General features: G+C 37.0%; 2 protein-coding genes across 2 annotated transcripts; both read right to left on the bottom strand.

Moving 5' to 3' along the window:
• Nucleotides 1-356: 356 nt before the first annotated feature.
• On the bottom strand, nt 357-5,320 carry arfrp1 (ADP-ribosylation factor related protein 1). The gene is made up of 7 exons (XM_036571197.1): nt 4,916-5,320; nt 4,637-4,724; nt 3,369-3,451; nt 2,993-3,074; nt 2,737-2,807; nt 1,319-1,419; nt 357-929 (listed from the first exon to the last, which is right to left on the bottom strand). Exons 1-7 carry the CDS (start codon nt 5,006-5,008, stop codon nt 842-844), a joined length of 606 nt encoding a protein of 201 aa, XP_036427090.1. The 5' UTR covers nt 5,009-5,320; the 3' UTR covers nt 357-841.
• Nucleotides 5,321-8,085: 2,765 nt separating this feature from the next.
• On the bottom strand, nt 8,086-13,134 carry LOC118807636 (neuronal acetylcholine receptor subunit alpha-4). The gene is given in 6 exon segments (XM_036569673.1): nt 8,086-8,822; nt 8,825-9,222; nt 10,173-10,282; nt 10,390-10,434; nt 10,652-10,803; nt 13,047-13,134. Coding segments are annotated over 6 exon segments (1,530 nt in total).
• Between the last annotated feature and the right edge of the window lie 7,009 nt (nt 13,135-20,143).

Consider the following 20,143-nt stretch of genomic DNA (forward strand, 5'->3'; position numbering starts at 1 on the left):
TACAGTAATGGAGAATGTGCTGTATATGGTTCTTTAAACCTAAAAATAGTTCTGTACAGCACCAGAAAGTGTTGCACTACTTACACAGAACCTTTTATTGTCATAAAACCTTCTTTTCTAAGAGTGTACAGAATGTAAAACAAATGTAAACACAATGTAAGAGCAACATTAATTACTTATGTCATTACAAAGAAATAAAGTACCTAATGTATAATGATATTACAATAATAACTCCTATAAGCGTTACACTGAAAAGTAAATGAATGTTACTCATATATGGGTGTGGTGTTTCGTGTCCTCTGTTCCAAAAGAACCAGACTAATGTTTGTTCGTAAACAGAGCTCACAGAGGCTTCAGAGGTTTCCCACTTCATTGTTTATTACAGAATGTCAATAAGTCATTAAAAATCTGATAAATTTGAGGGCTGAAAAATAAAGAAATAACACTTAAAATGACATTAATCATCAAGGATTCGGAATTTGAGAGGAGAAGAAAAAAACAAAAACAAATTTTATTTAGTGTTAAGGAGCAGAAAAAAATATTTATATGCATTCACTCCCACTAAAAAAGAGCCTATTAAATACACAAAGATCAAACCTCAGAGGTCTGCTGATGAAGTTTGCACCAACATGAGTTTCTACACCACAGCATACTTCTCACTAAGTAAACTGTCACTCCTTTAATGTGTAGTAACAACCTACATGACAGTCCAGTTCAAATGGCTGGTGCAAATGCAAGCACTGTAATAAGATTCACCTGAACAACCTCCGGACTGATTTTACTGAATCTCTCACACATTCACATCACACATACACACATCTAAAGCCTCTGAACTGGGGGTCTATGTGATGTCCTTTTGTCGAGGTGGACGATGTATGTTCCGGACCACGCACTTCACCATCCACTCAATTCCTTCGTTCACCCCCTGACTGAGAAAACAGCAGCATAAAAATGGCCCAATAAGCACAATAAAATGTCATATATTACAGAGTTTTATTACTGCGGCACTTCGGTATAACAATATAACTACTACAACTGTCAGCCTGGCAACATAAGAATGAAAGCTCAGCTACTATAAATGGAAACATAATTTATGAAATGCGGAGTATGCCAGATGTTCAGAGTATTAAGAGTATTTATCAAAATACTGACAATTGTATACGTTATTTTTTTTTCAATACACATTTTATCCCTGTAAAGCTAACCAGGATGTGTTTTTTTTTCCTTTTAAGAAAGCTGCAGCACAACAGGAGGCTTCTATTTCCATGCCCAGAATAAATAATACATACGTGAGAAAGAGCAATGCGGACAAACTTACCCTGTTAGAGCAGTGCAAGGCTGGACCAGGCAGTCCCGTTTGCCGATTTTGGGGGCACAGTCACTAAACGCTGTCTTAATGTCTGGTACAGACAGACAATTCTGGGGGAGAGATGCATACATACAAACATTATACCTGTAATAATATATTAATTCTGACATCTGTTGGTAAAACTAGCCTGTCATTAAGGGTGGCCATGTGACAGGGTAGTATGCACGTAATATGAGAAAGGTGTTGGCAGAACATGTTATCAGCTTAGTGGGGGGTCCTTTCTGATTGTTTGGAGAGTCCAGCTAGTAATAGGCTTAATTCTAGACAATGTTATTATTACTGCTCATATTAATTTTCCACTTATAAGTAGCAAACTAAGATGTTTTTGCTCCTGAAGGTCATACAAAAGCCCAAAACATTTAGCAGACAATGTGATGTGAATCAAACGAAGACATTTAGGTTTAGACAGTAAACAGTACAACTGTTTAATAAATAAAAAAAATCCAACATAATAATAATCCAATGACATTATGAGTTAAAGCAGATCTAGCATACAGATCATCATGAGACAGTGATGAAAATGCCTGAGGCCCAAGAAGCTCAGCTTCTTGCTACATGATATGATAGTCATATGTATCCAGCTAGAGGGTACAACAACACAGCAGCATTATCTATTAATAATGTCAAAAAAAAACAGTCATATGCAATAGTTTGAACACACTCAGTCAAACTGTGTTTTGTTAACTTAAGTGAAAATAAGTTAACACTGGCATTTTTCTGCTCATTTTAGTGAAAAATTTCTATTTGCCTAGTTTAAAATATTGGGAAAAAAAAACATATAAAATGTGCCATAATGTTTGCACAGGCCATGTTTTCTGTTTTATTATTTTTTAATATGTTATATTCAGCATATAAACAGTGAAGATTGTTCACTGTAGAGGATGTGTTAACTTATTTTCACTTAGAAAATCAACAAAAACATGTTATATGCCCAGAGGTGCCCAAACTTTGTATATGATTGTATATGTATATATAAACACTTATATGTGGGTTTTAAGAAAGTTGCAGCACAACTGGAGGATTCTATTTCCATGGCCAGAACTAAATACCATGTGATTTACAACCGTTCTTACTGGTAATAGCAGATACTCATTGGTAATAATAATAATCATTTGCATGTTAAATTGTGTATAAATATGAATACATAAAACTGTTTAAATGTTTATATTTAAACAACTCTTAATAACAACTAGAACAGCATGAAAAGTCACTTTCACACTGGAGATGTTGGGATACTTGAAAATATAGCCCCACCTAGGGACTGAAAACAAAAAGCACCTTTATATCCGAGGAGCACTGCTCTGTAAGTGATTCAAGTCTATAAAGATACATTATCAGGACAAAACATTTAATAAGTGAGCACATACCTCTACATCTTGCTTATTTGCAAGCACAAGAAGAGGAACACTTTCAAGAGCTTCACTACTAATCATCTTCTCTGAGGAGAAAACAGATCAGAAATCATTAAATTAATGTTCAGTAAATCTATTTTAACAATTCTCTATAAACTGATCAATTAATATTTGATACTTTGATTATTAAAAATGAATCCTGTATAGTACACTACTCTAAGGACAGCACAACAGACCCTGGTACTTCTCCAACACACAAGCAATCACTCACCAAATGCATTCTTTGACTCAGTCAATCGCTCTTCATCAGTGGAGTCAATAACATAGATAACACCATGAGATTCTGCATAGTACTGAGGAAAGAAAAAGGTAAATAAAGGTAGAAAGTGGATGAAATAAAAATTTATATAGAACTGCGGCCTCGTGGCCACAAAATCAAACATGGCCTGCTTTTCTATTACAGTCATCAGAAGCAACTGGAGGAGCGATTACATTCTGTACTTGTCATAGCAAAACAATGTGGCAGACCAGTAATGAGTCAGATATGGCAATGTCTCCTTTCATTAAACTGGCATCAGCTAATAGGGCTAGACTGGTAGGAACTAATCTATTGGCAGCAATGTGACTGACATGAAATATGAACTCACTTTGTCCCATAAAGACTGCAATTCTTCTTGTCCTCCAAGATCCCAGAACATCAGGCGTGCTTTACCCACATCAATGGTGCCAACTGTGCAGAGAGGCAAGCTATGTTACACACACACACTTAAAAAGGCGGTTCTTCAAGGGTTTTTTAGTAAAGGCAATAGTTAGATGTCATGTTTAGGACAATGAGTTTGAAGGGATATAGATTATCTCCCATAATTAAATTTGAATCTTTTTAAAATATAATATTTTTGCGTAAGAATATATTTCTTACAGCTTAGAATAATAGTTATTCAGCTTTTGTGTCTCTGTGAGGCTGTAACGTTCCTTTAGAAGGAGACGCTGTGACACAGTAGATAATAACTTATTTATGCCCATCTCCAATTTATCTTACCAGACATGGCGGTGGCCTACGGTACAGAAAACAGAACTGGGTATTTCCATTGTATAACTGGATGAAAGGTGACCATTCAGGAACCTTCAAAGCTTTTGGCCTGAGGACAGCAACTCTTGCTGTTGTCTTTAAAATGTATATGAGGGATACTATATTTGTTGACTTAATCTCACCAATACCACCAAGTTCAGCTTTGTTTCTGAGCGTGTACGAGTCGGTGTTATAATAGTTAATAGTTATAGTAATTGCAACGATAAATTAGCTAATTTATCAAACAGACTAGAACCATTCAGGGTCAGGAAGCTGATGTTAATTTGACACTGCTCCATGTTGATTAGTGTAATCCAATGTTCTTTTACTTAGTCATTAGTATTAGGTTTGATACACCTTTATTGACCAATCGTAGAGATACTGGTAGATTTGATTGTAATATAGCCAATAAGAAGTCACATATTTGATTATGGTTTATTTATATGTAATTTGCATAAAGGTATATCTGCTTTGACCAAGACTTCAAGACTGCGTTAGTTGGGGTGCTCTCACCTCTCTTTCTCTCTCTCGCTCTCCCCTAAATGGGGTTCTTCTACTGTTACAAGCTTGAAATCAGAACAATAGCAGAACACTTTTTGTGCTATATAGAACCATTTTTAAAAATATTATACATGGAACCATATACAACACATTCCACAGCAATCTGAAAAAGCTTTTTCACCATGCAAAGAAACTATTTAAGCATGACATAGTTCTATATAGAACTTATGGTTCTAAACAGAACCACTGCCTATACTAAACAATCCTTGAAGAACCATCTTTCTTATGTATTCAAGACTTTTAACTTTTCTTATCGAATACAATAAAGAGCATGTTGTCACTTACTGTTCAATCCGACAGTGGTTGTGATTTTGGAAAGGCTCATTCCTTTATAGTTCTTGCTGAATTTTGTTTTTGTCTGCTCCAGGAATGTCTAGAAGATAAACCAAAGCTAATTAAACATCCCATCTCACCTTCAAGGCATCCACAATCACAATCAGAGGCGTAGAATGGAGAAAGAAGCGTTGCTGCCTGTCTTTTTTACGTCATTACGCTTTCTTGAAAAAGAACTGACAAGAAATAGATTCAATTATTATTAACCGGTTATTATTAGTAAATACGTACCGTTTTGCCTGCATTATCAAGTCCAAGAATCAAAATGCAGTACTCGTCCTTCTGAAACATGTACTTGTAAAGACCCGACAGTAAGGTGTACATCCTAACCGGTATGGATCTCACATCACTTCGCCTTAGGAAAAAGAAAGTTTTGTAAAATTCGCTTCGCCGCTCGCTAACTAGCACAGGAAACTAACTAGCTAACGCTAGCTAGCTCACCAAGCAAGACTAATTTACACCAAAAAAAGCGCGGACTTTTACTAAAGACCACGACAGCAGTCTGTACATAGGTGCGATTATAGGAAATAAACAGAGGTATATCGATTAAAAGCTTTCTTTCGATAATAGCAAGCCAGTGATTCTGTTACGCTCCTTCATATTTAGCTCCATACAGCTTGTAAACACGTCCTAGGAAGTTGCTGACGAAATGTGAGGGTGCATTATGGGAATTGTAGTGAAAGGGTTACGCTGCGCTTCCTGAATAATCACATGCCACAGTGTAAAGCTGTGTGTGTACGTAGCCCCCAATAAAGTCTGGCCATGGCGTGTATGTTTATGTATGTATGTATGTATGTATGTATGTATGTATTTGATTCAGTGATTCGTTCATTCATCATTTCGTTACGTTTTTGAAAGTTATTGGTATACACCATAAATGCATTGTTAGAATGTTTTATTAATAGAAAATGTAAAAGAAAAAAAAACAGCAAAAGGCTGGAATCAAACTTATTTTTAATTCAGACACATGTGTGTTATACTTAATGAATTAAAAATAATCAAACACACATAATCCCATAAAAAATCTCAGGTCTTAGAACTAGTGTTTCATTAGCGTGGGGTGTGTGCTGTTTCAAATGGTCTCCTTGTTAGTTGATCATTAAATATGTCAGTTTTGAGATAGATTGTTTTAATATGTAAATGGAATGAACAGCCCATCTCACCTCTTTTATCCCTCTCTACCCTCTTTTTCTATATGAATACACCCATATGTGGAGCTCCATTACTGCAGTTAACAGTGAGACACATGGAAGCATCCTTTGATGACCAACCAACACACAAATCATGATGACTGTATATCATTAAGGCATTTAGACAAATCTATTTTCTCTGGGCCATCAAACCACAATGTGGCTTTAAGAGGACAAGGGGCCTCATTCACTAAATGGCACAAATGATCCATCTCACCACTAATTTCTCTTTTTACTCTTTTTGTATCTGAAAAGCATAGTTGGAGCATCAGTTGATTAACTACTGTAGACTCTTTGGTCTAGATGCCTCTGTGTTTGTATTGTTTGTATTTTCTCTTATATGAATCATTCTACTGACCTGGTTCAAAGTTGAAAAACACATTTGAAAGCACATTTCAGACTTCAGACTTTTAACTGAATTGGACTTTAGACTACAATCCTTTTTGGTTTGAATGACCCTATACCATAATTATGTTTATTTTATTAAAATAAATGATTAAGCTTTCCATTTTGAGCAGAACACAAAAATGCTTGCCAGTACATGACTAACAAACACAGCCTTGAACAGCTGTACACATATAAAATCATAATATTTTTCATTAAAACACAAAAAAGTTGACTTATTTGCAGAAAAAATATATGTTTCAGTAGTGAGAATTGTTAATGTTACACACTGATTTTCAGACTTTGGGGCACATTTACTCCTAAACATTGGGATCTAACTGCTCCCCATGTGGCCATTAAGGACAGAAATGCAGCCTTACTACCTGCTCTTAAATGCATGGGTGTGGCTGAAATAAGGCTCTGCCTAGGAACTAAAACTTTGTGTTTCAGGAGTGACGTGAAAACGTGGGGCAGCTTTTTTTGAATAAAAATTTTTTCATTTAAAAATTAAACATGATAAATCTAAATCTTTTTTTGTGTGATTTGTTTCCCAGTGGCCATCATTTAATACATAGACTCATGATGTAACCTGATAATGAATGAGTCTATTTTCAAATGTTTTTAAAGCAGTGCCATCTGGGTGATCGAAGGTCAGACACACTAATTTGTGGTTTTCGTACTTTTTTCTTTATGCACAGAGATTTCTCCAGATGTCCTGAATCTTAATGATATTAAGCCCTGTAGTGGGTGAAATATGTAAAATCCATTTTTGGCTTGAGCTTTGTCCAGTCCTTGCTCATAAAGGACGAGGCCCTTTCTGGATGCTCCTTTTAAACCTAAATATAATTGCATCACCTGTTTAAGGTGTTTTTTGAACATTTCACAATGTTTCTTGTCTTAAATTGCCCCTCTTTTGGAAAGTGTTGCCGGCATTAATTTCAGAATAAGTGTATTTTTACAGAAAGCAATGAATTTAATAAGTAACACTCCATATCTTATCTTTGTACCGTTTTTGTTCAAATACAAGTCAAAGTAGATTCATAAATCACTGCTTTCAGTTTTTATTTGCAAAAACCTACTGTCTCAACTTTTTTGGAACTGAGTTTGTACATTATGAAATTGAACTTTTATGAGTTATGTTAGAAAAAAACCTGCCATGTGTGACAGTAGCTCTTGGAAATTACAGTTCAACTCTACCTATACCTCCAACTCTGTTATATTAAAGAACAATATATTGCTGCTGTCGGAAGTACCTGTTGGAAGTACCTGTTGCCCTTTATATTGTGAGTAAATTTCATGATGAATGGACCAAAAGAAATTACCCAAAATTACCTGGAAAAAATTCTGGTTCCATTGACTCACATTAAAAGTAAAGTATGTTTTTTCCTTCTCCTGTAAAGTTAAAATTTTGGAGATACGAGGTTTTCTTCCGACAACAGCGATATGAGAAGAGTATTTGCAGTGAATTCTGACAACTAGCTAGAACATTAGACTGGATTATGTATTATATTACTTCTGAAACTGTTATTGCACCTGAACTGAATTTGAGTTATTAGTACCATAAACAGCACAAATAACTTGCTTATGGCCAACGATGAGAAAATGAAATTAACCTACTGAGAAGTCAATATGTTCTGCCTGGAGCTGGTCTGCAATATACTGAACACCCTCAATAGCCTGTCTCACAGCAGAGGACAACAAGAAACATAGATCCTTCTCAGCACACATTGTTTTTGATGGTTTTGTGGCTGGCACAGTCTCAGGTCTTCCTGTATTTTATGCTACCTTCTTTTCCTTGAGAAGAGCAGGGAAAGATGGAATGCCTATTCATATTGCTCCCTCTTCCTTGTGCAATCTCTTCATACAAGCAGCAACACTGAAGGCTACGAGAACAATATCAGCTGTAAGCATTACTAGTTTCTTGCGCTCTGGCTTCAAGGCTGTACTGCACACTAAATGAGCACATCTTTTTCTTGCCTTGCAGCCTTTCTCTATTCTTGTGGATACCAGGATTTGAAGGAGAGGCAGATAATTGAGCTGGTGAATCCTTTGGGAGAAAAGAGTAAAAAGGCCTGAAGGGGGGTTGAGGGATGGATGCTTCTGCGGAAGCTCATTCATTGATTGAGTTGGTAAGTGAGGGTCCAGACTCCTCTGTCCGTAACTCAGAGAGGGTGTCTGCTTGTTTTTCTCACTTTCATGGCACATGATCATTCTCCTCCTGCACTGATAACCTCCTGAGGGTGTTCTACACCTCCTGCAGTTGTTCTAGTTCACCACAAGAGGCCGCCTGATGAACAGGAACCGTGGGACAACATCAAGGAAATGCCACTTCGCCCATCTGGGCATGGAGTGAATTTACGGTGACTGGTGGGGCACATTGAGCACAAAGATGGTGATAATGATGGACAGTGTGACAACGACCATTGTGAAGAGCAGGTATTCATCAATTAGTAGAATGACCAGTGGGATGAAAGGAATGATTTCTGTGATCAGCAAGAGGAAAAGGGAGAGGAGCACAGAGATACACATGGTCACTTTCTCACCACAGTCTGAACGCAGGTAAAGACCAGCACAATCGAGAAGGAGACAAACAAACATGGTAAAATGAGATTAATGGTACAGAACAATGGCAGTCTTCTGATGACGAAGGAGTAGGAAATATCAGCGTGCACCTCTGAGCAGCACTGATACTTGAGATTGTAGTTGCCCACAGCACTCACAATCATCCACTCCCCACCCTCCCAGTAGTCCATCAGGTCCACATGGTTAGCCATCTTTACCAGGTTGATCTTACCATGGTTGTAGGTCCAAGAGCCAAACTTCATGGTGCAGTTTTGTTGGTCGAATGGGACAAAGGTGACATCAATGCTGCAGATGCTCTTATAGATGGCAGGTGGAACCCAAGTGACTTGCCCATTATGGAACAGGTGGGATTTGGTCAGGTGGGTTACTGTGAAGCCCTGTCTGCACTAGAATAGAGCAGAGAAAGCATTCGGTACTAATTATTCCCTTCATGTTTTTTAGCTACTGATCAAATATGCTGAAGATTCATTACTCTATGAAAATGCATTTAAATAACTGTTAAATTTAATGATACATTAGTCACAAAATCTTGATGTGCATTGTGTTTTTTTCCACAGCGAATCATATGACTGGATGTGTTGTGGCCATAACTGCATGCTTTCAATGTCTTAATCAAGACATGATCTAAAATCTCTCGACATTGTTAAGGAAAACCACCAAAGCTATCTGAAGTGCTTTAATTGGTGTACCATAATGTGTTATTACTGGACAAAACAACAGATGGCAAGAACCCCGGCTGTGGAGGGACGTCTCTGAGCTGCAAAACATGATATCTTGGCAAGTGAAAACATCCTAAATCTAGTCAATATATCTAATATTTCTCATTATGAGATAGTGGAATATTATGAGATTGAAATCAGACATTTCTAGATGTTTTAAGTACTTTTATCAAGTGAAATTGCTTTATTCTATTGGCAGATAATTTAACTTGGTTCAAAATGTAATACAATAATGTCTGAAACAAGCAAATTTATCTGCCAGTGGACTAAGACAGTATGGAATAAGGCAGTTTCACTAGATAAAATGGCTTAAAACAAGTAAATAATATCTAGAAATAAGTTAATCTTAAAATATTCTTACAACAGTCTTAAAATGAGAAATATTTGATATAATGACTAGATTTGTTCATTTTACTTGCCAAGATAACATTTTGTGCAGTGTCTTTGTCATTTTTAGCCTATAACTCTTTGTAAGCAGTGTAAGAATGCTCATTTAAGATCTGAGCAGATCCTAATGCTGATTAAATGGGTAGCAGGACCTGATCTTATATCAGCACTCAGGACTCTGAGACACTTCATAAATGTAGACTCAGGGGTTCTTTCTAGACATACTTATTGTACAGTACTATATCAGGCCTCCGTATGAACGGAGCTGGCATCCTAATAGATAGAATATTTGCATAATTTCCAGGGTTCCAGCACAACTTATAGTCATTCCATTCCTGTAACTATCAGCAGGAGAGCAAGTAGTTGTGAATAAAAGGGACTTTTATTACAACTTGTGTATAATAGAGAGCCAACATCTTGATTTCATATGGGAAATACTCACATTCTTCACCCATATGTGAGTAGTCATTATTTGATTCCATTCATCCTGGATGTTTGCATTAAAAATAATGTTAACATAAAATATTATTGTGTATTTTAATAAGAAAACCACTGTAATGAAAATATTCATCACGTTGTTATGTTTTGGTTAATACAATGATGGATAATTATACATCGCCACATAAACAGTGCTAATGAAAGGCCTTCGCTAATGTAGCGATTGGTGCCTCAGGTTTATGGATGTTTTGGTTTGTAGTTCTCACCACATCGATCAATGGAGCAATGGAGAGTCCAAAGTGAACACGCAGTACATCAGTGACGGTGGGAATGGGCCGGGTGAGTTTATTATTGCCAGAAAACAGAGTTCTTAGAAGCGTCTCCTCAGCTTGTTCCCGAGCATTACTGCAGCTGCAGTCTGAGAGAAAGAAGATAAACAGAGTGTAGAAAGATACAGTAAGAGTCACAGGTAGAAAAGAAAGAAAGAAAGAAAGGCAGCTAAGGTGAGTTTGAGTAGCTGCTTATGTGAGTGAATCTCTTGTAAATGACACCATAATGTCAGTGACTCCTCTGGGAACAGCTTTTGTTGAGAGGACACAGCTGTAACTGGTTGGTTTTAAGATTAAAAGGGTGGAGTTAAAGTGGCAGTAGGGTTGCACAAAGGTAAACCTGTGGGCTGAGAATTATGAGGTTCTATCTGACAATGTTGTCAAAATTAAGTTATGTACAAATAGTTAATCAGTTAGTGCTGATATGTTGCTGTGGTGATTTTTTTTAGAACTTTTTTGTTCCTGCAGTCCAACCAGTTTGTCTGATGAACATGGGAGAACCAATCAAACTTCATGTTTTACTCATGTACTTAAACTCTGTTCAGAGGACCTAACAGCTTGATTATGATATTGGATAGCTTTTAGACTTCTTAAACACTTTGGCAAGAAACTATATTGATAAAAATACTGTAAATACTGTAGATTAACCAACCAGCTAAAAATATAGTCAGTTTTAAAGGTAGAGGCACTTACTTAGTGAGTGAAATCTATTGCTAATGTTAGCAAAAGTGAATTCATCATCTCTACAAACAGAAAACTAACTTACTAAATCAGCCATATTGGTCATCTTAGGAGGTTAGTTTACCAGGAAATAAAGTATAATGTTGCATGCATAGCTAGCATGCACCTTGCTAACGTACCTCCTGTACCTAATTAGTTAATTTACCTAATCTGCAAATCACCAAGCTAATTTTCAGAGTTGCAAGATAATTTAGCTGATCAGCCCATATGGAAATCTGATTTATGGCAATATATGGATTTCAAATATATCACTTATATTATCAGATATGGATTTCCCTTATACCCAACTTATAGTCACATATGGATGTACATGTGACATACATGGCAACTTATTTGACACTGACCATTTTCAAACATAGGACATATATTTCCATCATATTCCACAATATATAAGCATACATGTGTAAGACATATTTAACAATATATGGTAGAAAGCATTAATCATATATAGGTGACATATACTACTCATATATGCTAGCTTCATGTTATAAAAGTTTAGATAACACTGGTGCATTTCATTTAAATTTTTTATGCTTTAAAAGGTCATATATGTATGATCCATGCATCAGACATATGTATCAGACATAGACAGACAGTATATATGTGATCCATATTTTATGCATATGCATTCACCTGCGTATCAGACATATATGTATGGCCCATATATACATATATATGGGCCATACATAACGTGTAGGCACCCATGGTCAAATTACATGCTTTTTTGATTTCCTAAATGAAAATAAATACACATCCTCTACAGCAGGAGTGTCCAGTCTTATCTTTGAAGGGCCGGTGTATCTCCTGGATATCATTGCAAACAAGCTGGAGCACACCTGCATCCACTTGCTTAGTCAGTTGGTCTCAATCTTCAACAACCAATCATGTGTCCTCCTGCCACACTGGAGCTTTGATTAGATTAGACACCCCTGCTCTACAGAGATCTGCACATTTTAATGCACAATTACTTTTTATTTGCTGAATTTAACATATGAGGAAAAAATAAAACAAATAACTTTGAAAATCCATAAAACATGTGATTTAATTAGGGGGGGTTCAAACTTTTGCATACAACTATATGTACAATGGAGTCCAAACTACTGGTGTAAACATTCTTATATTCTGCATTCTTTTCTAATATAAAACTGAATATTCAATCAGCATAACAATTTGAATGAAAAGCACAATGTTTGACATTTTAATATGAGTTTCAACATTTCCAAATGTTTCAGAGTTTCAGAGTAGTTGATATGTTCTTGCTTTAATGACAGTGTGCACTCAAGCTGGCATGGATATCATAAAAGGGCAAAAGCCTCTGATCAGTAGTTTAAACCCACCTGACAGTCGCCTGAACACGTTTCAATAGAAGACAAAAGATTTTTAAAATTTTATCCTTTTGGCACAAAGGCCTCAAATTTCAGTAGTGACCTAGGTAGAGTGCAGTACTGGAATATTTCTTCTTCATGAACTTTTCTGAAATGTTCTGTTGTTTATTTCCATGTTTAAATGAAAAAAAAAAATCCAAGATTTTGAATGTGGTCTTAGATTTTTGGACCCCACTGTAATTAGAGAGAGCGAGAGAGTTACAAACTAGAGAAACAGATGAAGACTGTGTGTGGGGGCGTTTCAGCCTGCATGGTGATCGACAGCCCTGGACAGCAGGCAGTTCTGGCCGTCATTGCTTTGCAGCAGGAAGAATAGGTGCAATTCAGTCGTACATGTTTGAAGCTGGATGGGGAGTGGTTCTGAGTGGAGGATGGGGAAGCATTCAGAGTAGCTTTTCTTGGAATTCCTTTGTGGTGCTCTGTTCAAACAGATGCTCTCCAATCTCCTAATGCACTCTTTAGCCATTGTCATACCAGGGAAATGGAGCAGTATAGTCCACAGAAGTAATTAGTGTCTTATTCACAAAGCACGCTGTTCCACTCTCTCCCCATCTCAGTGACCATCTTTGATTCAACAAAGCTAAGTTTTGTGAAGCTATATTGATATTTCACAATATGTATTACTCAGATTGAATTAACAGTTAATGAAGGAAAAGTATAGCTTTATTTTTGATTAATCTACCAAAAAAGCCTTTGTTGCTTTGTTTATTTAAGCACTTGTACCTAGGGCTCTTGTAGGCTGCTGTATGCGAAATTATACAGCCTGGTATCATTTGCATCTTAATTTTTAGGTACCTTAATTTAACTTACCTCTTTTATTAAGACAACACATACATTCCGCTGCATCTGCATGACAGTAAAGTGAAGTGTGGTGTAATTAAAGTGCGATTAGTATAACTTATATAATTAGCACTGTAGAACTTAATTACCCACGATTATAATTCTGCTCCCTTAGGCGACACCTCAGCCATGTCTAAATTTAGATATATGCATTGATTTAAACATTTATTTATTATTTTATCCACAGTGATTAATGTCGGCCCATGAAAAACGTATTATGTTCCATAGAGTTATGAAATGTTGTCAGACAAAAGTTTTACCTTGCAGAGGGAGGAAAGCCATCAGAAAGCCCAACAGGGGATAACAATAGAGGGAGGGCATTGTGTGATGACTCAAGCTTTCTATTCCTGCAATCTGTAAAAGCTTGACAGCCTCTCTCTGAGGAATTGTTCAGAGGCAGAGAAGTGCTCCTATTGTTCTTCATTCTTCCACAGAAGTTTGACGATAGCTTCCTTTTCCGAGCTGGTTTCTCTCGAGGGCCAGAAAATGTTCATAAATCATAGACAGACGAGGAATCGTGCAGACAGAGAGGTCATTTTCACTGCTTTTTTAAAAGAGAAATCACTAACACATCAGCATCACTGGCAGTCTGAAGAGACTGCAGAGTACACAGCAAAAAAGTGAAACTCAAAAAGTAAAGCTATATTTCCCTCAGTCTTCTTGAACTGTGTTTCTGGATGACAATTCAGCTTTTTCAACTTCTCTCATTCTCCTCGTCCCCTTAACCCCTCCCACCCCCAGTCTCATCACAAGCAAACACACACGCACATAAGGTCACACATGTCCATTAGAGGCCTGCCCTAGAGAAAGAGGTCTGGCTTTTAGCACAAAATAAAAACACTCAGCCTCCATTCAATTCATCTAGGACTTGCTGACCCTTTCAGCAGCGCATTCACATGAAATATCTGGCTCCAGCAAACGCAGTGTAGGTGTAGGCTTATTTCCTCTCATTCATGTAGCAGCTTTAATGAGTTCCAGACATTCATCTGCCACATTCTAACGACATTCTGGTATCCAAAATTCTACAATGTGTATGAATGCAGTTCTCTGAATGGGTGCATTATGTGCAATACTGTGCAAAAGTCAGAGACCGCCCTTCATTTAATTTCCAGTCAAAATGGCCATTAAAGACAAATTATTCACCTTTTAATTTGTCAGTGTTTGGAGTAAAATTAAACAGAAAAGTACACAGAAACCTCAACAACTAAATATCATATTTTTCAGTATTTAGTGTGTCCAGCTTTGCCCTTTACTACAGCTCCCATTCCTCTTTTGGGAGGTTTAACACACCTCCTAAGTTCAGTCCTAGAAGTTGGTTGGATTTTCAACCAACTTGCTTCACCCAGTCTATTGTTATGGGAACACTTGCAGCTACACATTCTTTCAGACCTATAGTGTTGAGTTGTCTTCTCACAGTGGAAGGATGGACAGAAACACCTGTGGATGTTTTCAGATCTGATGCAAGAGTGGAGCTTGATTTTCTCCTCTCTCTCAAAGATGAAAGCTTTAAGTGCTGTATATCTGATTGGGGTAGTTTTGGTGGTCTACCAGGTCTTGCATGGTTGTTAGGAGTCTCATATGTGTTATGCAAGTGGACTATCTTATATCTAATTTCCTCAGAAATATCTAGAACTAGTACCGTGCAAATTTGAGTCATGCCTTCAATGTATGGTGTGGTTGTATTTGGTGGGGGGGTCTGACTGAGGGAGGGGAGAGAACTCAGAGTTCTGCTTGAAGCTAGAAGGACTGACACTGGATTAAGGAACAGGCATGGTGGAGATTTCATCATGGAAGGGCATTAGATTGGATGGGGGAGGGGGTTCAGGCATGGTCCTCCCCTCACATTTCAGTCATTCCATAACACCATTTGATAACTGTTTTGACTGGCAGTTAAATAAATGAGAGATGGTCTCTGACATTTGCACAGTACTGTACAATGTGCATATCATGGTTCATTTATTGTGCAGTTATTAGAAATATCAATGTTTACTTAAACTAGTTGTTGCTAGATCAGTTTTTGAGGCCATCATGAGTTCACATGGTTTTACTACAGCTCCCAACACACCTAATCCAGATAATCACCATTTTCCAGCCATCTAATTACCAGGCTCAGGTGTGTTAGGATTTGGAACTGGACACAAATCTGGACTGTTTTAGGGCCCACAAGGACTGTATTGGAAATCTGTGTCCTGGATGTTTCAACAGAACCCACAAATCACAGTCCTGGTGTAATAGCCTGTGAAATACAGCAGTAAGACTGCAGCAGCTGTGCAATATTGAACTGCATTTATATTTAACCCATTTGATCTATTTTTGCATTTTAGTGGCTTTGGTATTTAGCATAAACAGTTGTAAGTAGACATATAAGCGTGGGAGTTCATCACTATCTGTCTGACCTTAGTTCTCTGATAGAAAATGTATAAGTCAAGGCCTTTTACGCGGTGAGCACTGTTTTATATGAAGCACTTTGTGCTCTAATATACATTCGCAGCATCCATTTGTAAAATAATTATATACTAATACAAAAACCACTTTAACTCCTCTGCCCTGAGAGACAGAGGAAAAATCGCTCTGAATTTGAATGCAAGTGCAAGTTGTACTCACTACATTTAAACCCTGTAAACAAGAGTGCAATGTGATTCAATAAAGAACCACGCTTCTTTTCTGCAAGTGAAAAGAAATGGTTTACTTGATGGATGAAGCTGTAAAGTGAAAAGACAAGGATAAAAGGACAAGGATAAAAAAGGAAAGTGTCGCATGTCAATATGCACTCTCAGGTTTCTCAAAAGCAGAATACCTGTGGGACTCGCAGTGTACCGGAGCATAAAACTAAACATCAATAATGTCCATTTCAGCTTTCCTCTGTGGATGTGTCAAGGACAGATAGGCTTATGTGCTCGTTCAGCTCTGCACGACTCATACTGAGAAAACACTCATGCACACATGCGCATAGGAACATTCAAACAACTTACCGTCATAACATGTGGATGTACAGTGCTTAATGATTACTTAAAGCTTTTAAAAGACATTCATCTTTTCTTTGAAGCTTGTAACAGACATATTTATATATTTTACTGTGTTTTAGTGATTCCTTTAATAAGAAGACTTGGCATAGAGCTACTGCTGTTTTCCATTTTTAGCATCTGATTGATGCATTGATTCGGCTATCACTCATCTTTGCAGTCAGCAATGTAACTAGAACTAGAAGGCCTAGAGTGAGTTTTTTCCTCACCCTTTGTAAATCAAAACGTAATTGGTTGATTTCACTGTGAGTTCATAATGTTATATGTTATACTGACACTTATGCCTTCAGTCCAGCTCCTGAAGGCCAAACCAATGGGAGAGCTAGCTTGGTTGTATCTACCCAGATACCACAGAGAAAAAAAAACCTGACTGAATTAAAAAAAATTAGACATGTATTATTACCAGACAGACATCATTAGGCCTTCTCTTAAGGAGTAGACTGCCCTGAGCGATCCCCACTGCTAAAGATAGTGGTACTCAGATACTCAGATCACTATACTTACATAATTGAGTTTTTGGTAAACCAGCCTCTTATCACAGATTTTGCACTAAAGATATTTCTTACCGTCCTGTTATTTTAAGTGCTCTCACATGTGATTTATTAAGCACCTCTGCTCTTCTAGCTTTAATGACCATGTGGAAAGTAGTTTAGGTTGTTGCTCTGAGGCAAGATGACATGCATTGAACTAAACCAGCTATAACTGATTTATTTTTAACAGGTTCTGCATTTTAATATAAACTGTTCTATCTGAAGAGTTTTGCTGATAAAATATGTTGAATTTTAGGCTACAATTTTTGAGGCTTGAAAAAAAAAGAAAGACATAAGCACACACAAAACAGATAAACAAATACCAACGTAACGACTGAATACTTAAGTATCTAAATGATTTGTGCCAGCCCTAGTTTAAAGATAACTAGAGCAACTTATCCTGACCTTGTGCTACAGCCATTATTGTTACTAAGCTAAATTTGAAGTAGACAATGCCACTTATTACTACTCTACTTTGACAATAAACCACAAATGTGATGCATAAATATGACAATGTCCTGTTTAGAATCAGAGAAGATACTGCAAAGTACAATAACACAAAGTGGCGATCAACCAGTCTAATAATACAAAGTTTATTATACAGTTCCCATGGGTCCATGGATTCGAGTGACTACACAAGGGATATGCTACATGATAATCAAAAGCTATATTTATGGCATTCAGCGGTTTAAAACATGCTGGCAAGCATTTTTCCCCTCAAAGAAACAAACAAACCAAAAAAAAAGAAATAGTGCCTTTTTTTGCAGAAAACAATCATGGATCTGACAGGACATCATCAACACAATGTAAACTTTGCCATGGTGTCTTGAAAAACAATTGCATTAAAATTACAGACTTTGCAAGGACAACATTATGTTTTATTCAGCTGAAAGCTTGGCTATTGTAAAAAATGTAAACATAAACCATGTAATTGCCACTTGAGACATGAGTAGAAAAGAAAACATAAGGCTTGCAGGATACATGACATGCGTAAAGTATTGCTCTATCTCTGTATCTGTCTTCTGCACAGTCCTGTGTGTTTTCTGGCCTTGGCAGAGATAGACAACCATGTTCTGAGATGTGTTGATAGTATAATGAGGCTGTTAATCACACAGTAACATTATGTATCCAAGAAAGAAACTACACATTTGATTCCAATGACTGGTCCTAGATGCCTTATGGAGCTTACAGTGATACGAATATGTAACTATTTAGGGATGTGGAACTCAACAACAAATCCAAATGCCTTAGAAATCAGGGCCAAACATATTCCCGAGTTATATCTTACGTTTGCGACATATGAGAACCATGGTTGTCTGTGCCTGCCAGCCCTAGAATGAAGATATTTATACACTTGAAAGCAGTTTCCTCTCAAATGAAAACAACATATTGTGTTTATGTTTTTGTGTCCACGTGACAGCATTCAATAATACATTCACAAGCACATTGTGTGTTTAAAACAGATTTTGCAGCGAGAGGACACTTCTACATAACAGAAAACATGGACAAAACTCACATCTGCGTTATCAATAACACCCAAGGCAAATTAGCAAAATACAGTATATTCTTTGGAAAAATCAAAAAATGTTTTTTCTTTAAACCAAGCAAGGCAGCTGTGATGACAAGATATGCAATAAAAACACAAGTCATTGACTATGACAGATATTTCGAAGGTGTTTAACACACCAAGACACCTTTTAGACTTGTGTCGGTGTGCCCAAAAATGCAATTTTTTTTTTTAACATGGTTTTACAACAACCCTATCACTCCTTCCATATGGACAAGTGAGAAATGTCTTTCAAGCATTCCTTATGCATCTGTAAGTTAAGGCCTGCAAACTGTTTCCTTAGCCACATGTTCTGTTAGACTTTGACAAACTCAAGTCTGAAAATCACACAATTTGTTAAGTATGCCTCAACTTAAATGGTCACTTTACTACTGTTCTAGATTTTAAGAAATGTTCTTGGCTCCATAACGCTCTGCCTTTGATGGAGTCGTCGAAACAGTGATAAAGGGAGTTTCTGTGAGTCGTCTTTACTAGACATAAGAACACAGGCTAGATGGAAGACAAAACGGTGCAAACTAAACCGTGCTCTTTGGAGATGCACTTTGTGGAAGGTGCATTTGAAACACGTGACAGGTTCAGCAGTGACTGATGCAGTGTAGATAACAGGTTTCCTTTAGAACCAGGTCTTACATGAGATATGCATGTGCATAAGCTCCAACTAAACCAAGAAGTGTGCACTGCAGAGGGTGTTCGGTTTGAAACGCAGTTGTACCATAATACTATTTACTGCTGGAGGATTTTGTGACCATAACTATCCATGTTCTCACTGTCAGGATAAGATGCAGGATACGTAACCTCTCTGCATCATTAAATGACATGCCTGTCGTTGGGTATCTTAACTATTTAGAAGTTCTACACATTCTTCTCTAAGCAGGTTGTTTGATAATGCAGCATGGATTGATACAGCAGAACATTTTGTGTAACCACAAAAGATTCTGTAGTTGCATAAAATGGGAGAAAGTCAAAAACATTGTATGCATTCTCAGCTGGGTAACTGGCGCTCCCTTGTGGTAATTATAACTACGCTTAAAACTGTGCAATATCAGCACAAGTGAGCAGTAGACAGTTTTGTTGTGTTCTGCTTACTGTAAATGTCCTGACCAGTAAAAGAATTACAGCAAAGACGGTAAAAGTTAATATTATCAATGAACCGACTATCCAAGTTGAATGTTTCTTAAACGAATCAGATGTTAAAGTTAGCCAGTTAATCATGAATAAATATGAAAATTTCCACAAAATGATAACACACTCTCTGACTGATGTAATGTGACTGATGCATAAATTTAGATTTATTAAAGGGGGTCATTAAATTCATGATAATTGTTAATACATATTATATTTAG

This window comes from Colossoma macropomum, unplaced genomic scaffold, assembly GCF_904425465.1.
Source record: "Colossoma macropomum unplaced genomic scaffold, Colossoma_macropomum, whole genome shotgun sequence".
Lineage (NCBI taxonomy): Eukaryota > Metazoa > Chordata > Actinopteri > Characiformes > Serrasalmidae > Colossoma > Colossoma macropomum.

Bases quoted from the DNA above. Each gene is read 5' to 3' on its own strand.
- arfrp1 (XM_036571197.1), bottom strand. From the start codon at position 5,008: ATGTACACCTTACTGTCGGGTCTTTACAAGTACATGTTTCAGAAGGAC. The intron at 3,452-4,636 runs GTAAGTGACAAC...CTCTCTGCACAG, and splicing joins AACCACTGTCGGATTGAACA to TTGGCACCATTGATGTGGGT. The intron at 1,420-2,736 runs GTATGTGCTCAC...TCTCTCCCCCAG, and splicing joins CAAATAAGCAAGATGTAGAG to AATTGTCTGTCTGTACCAGA.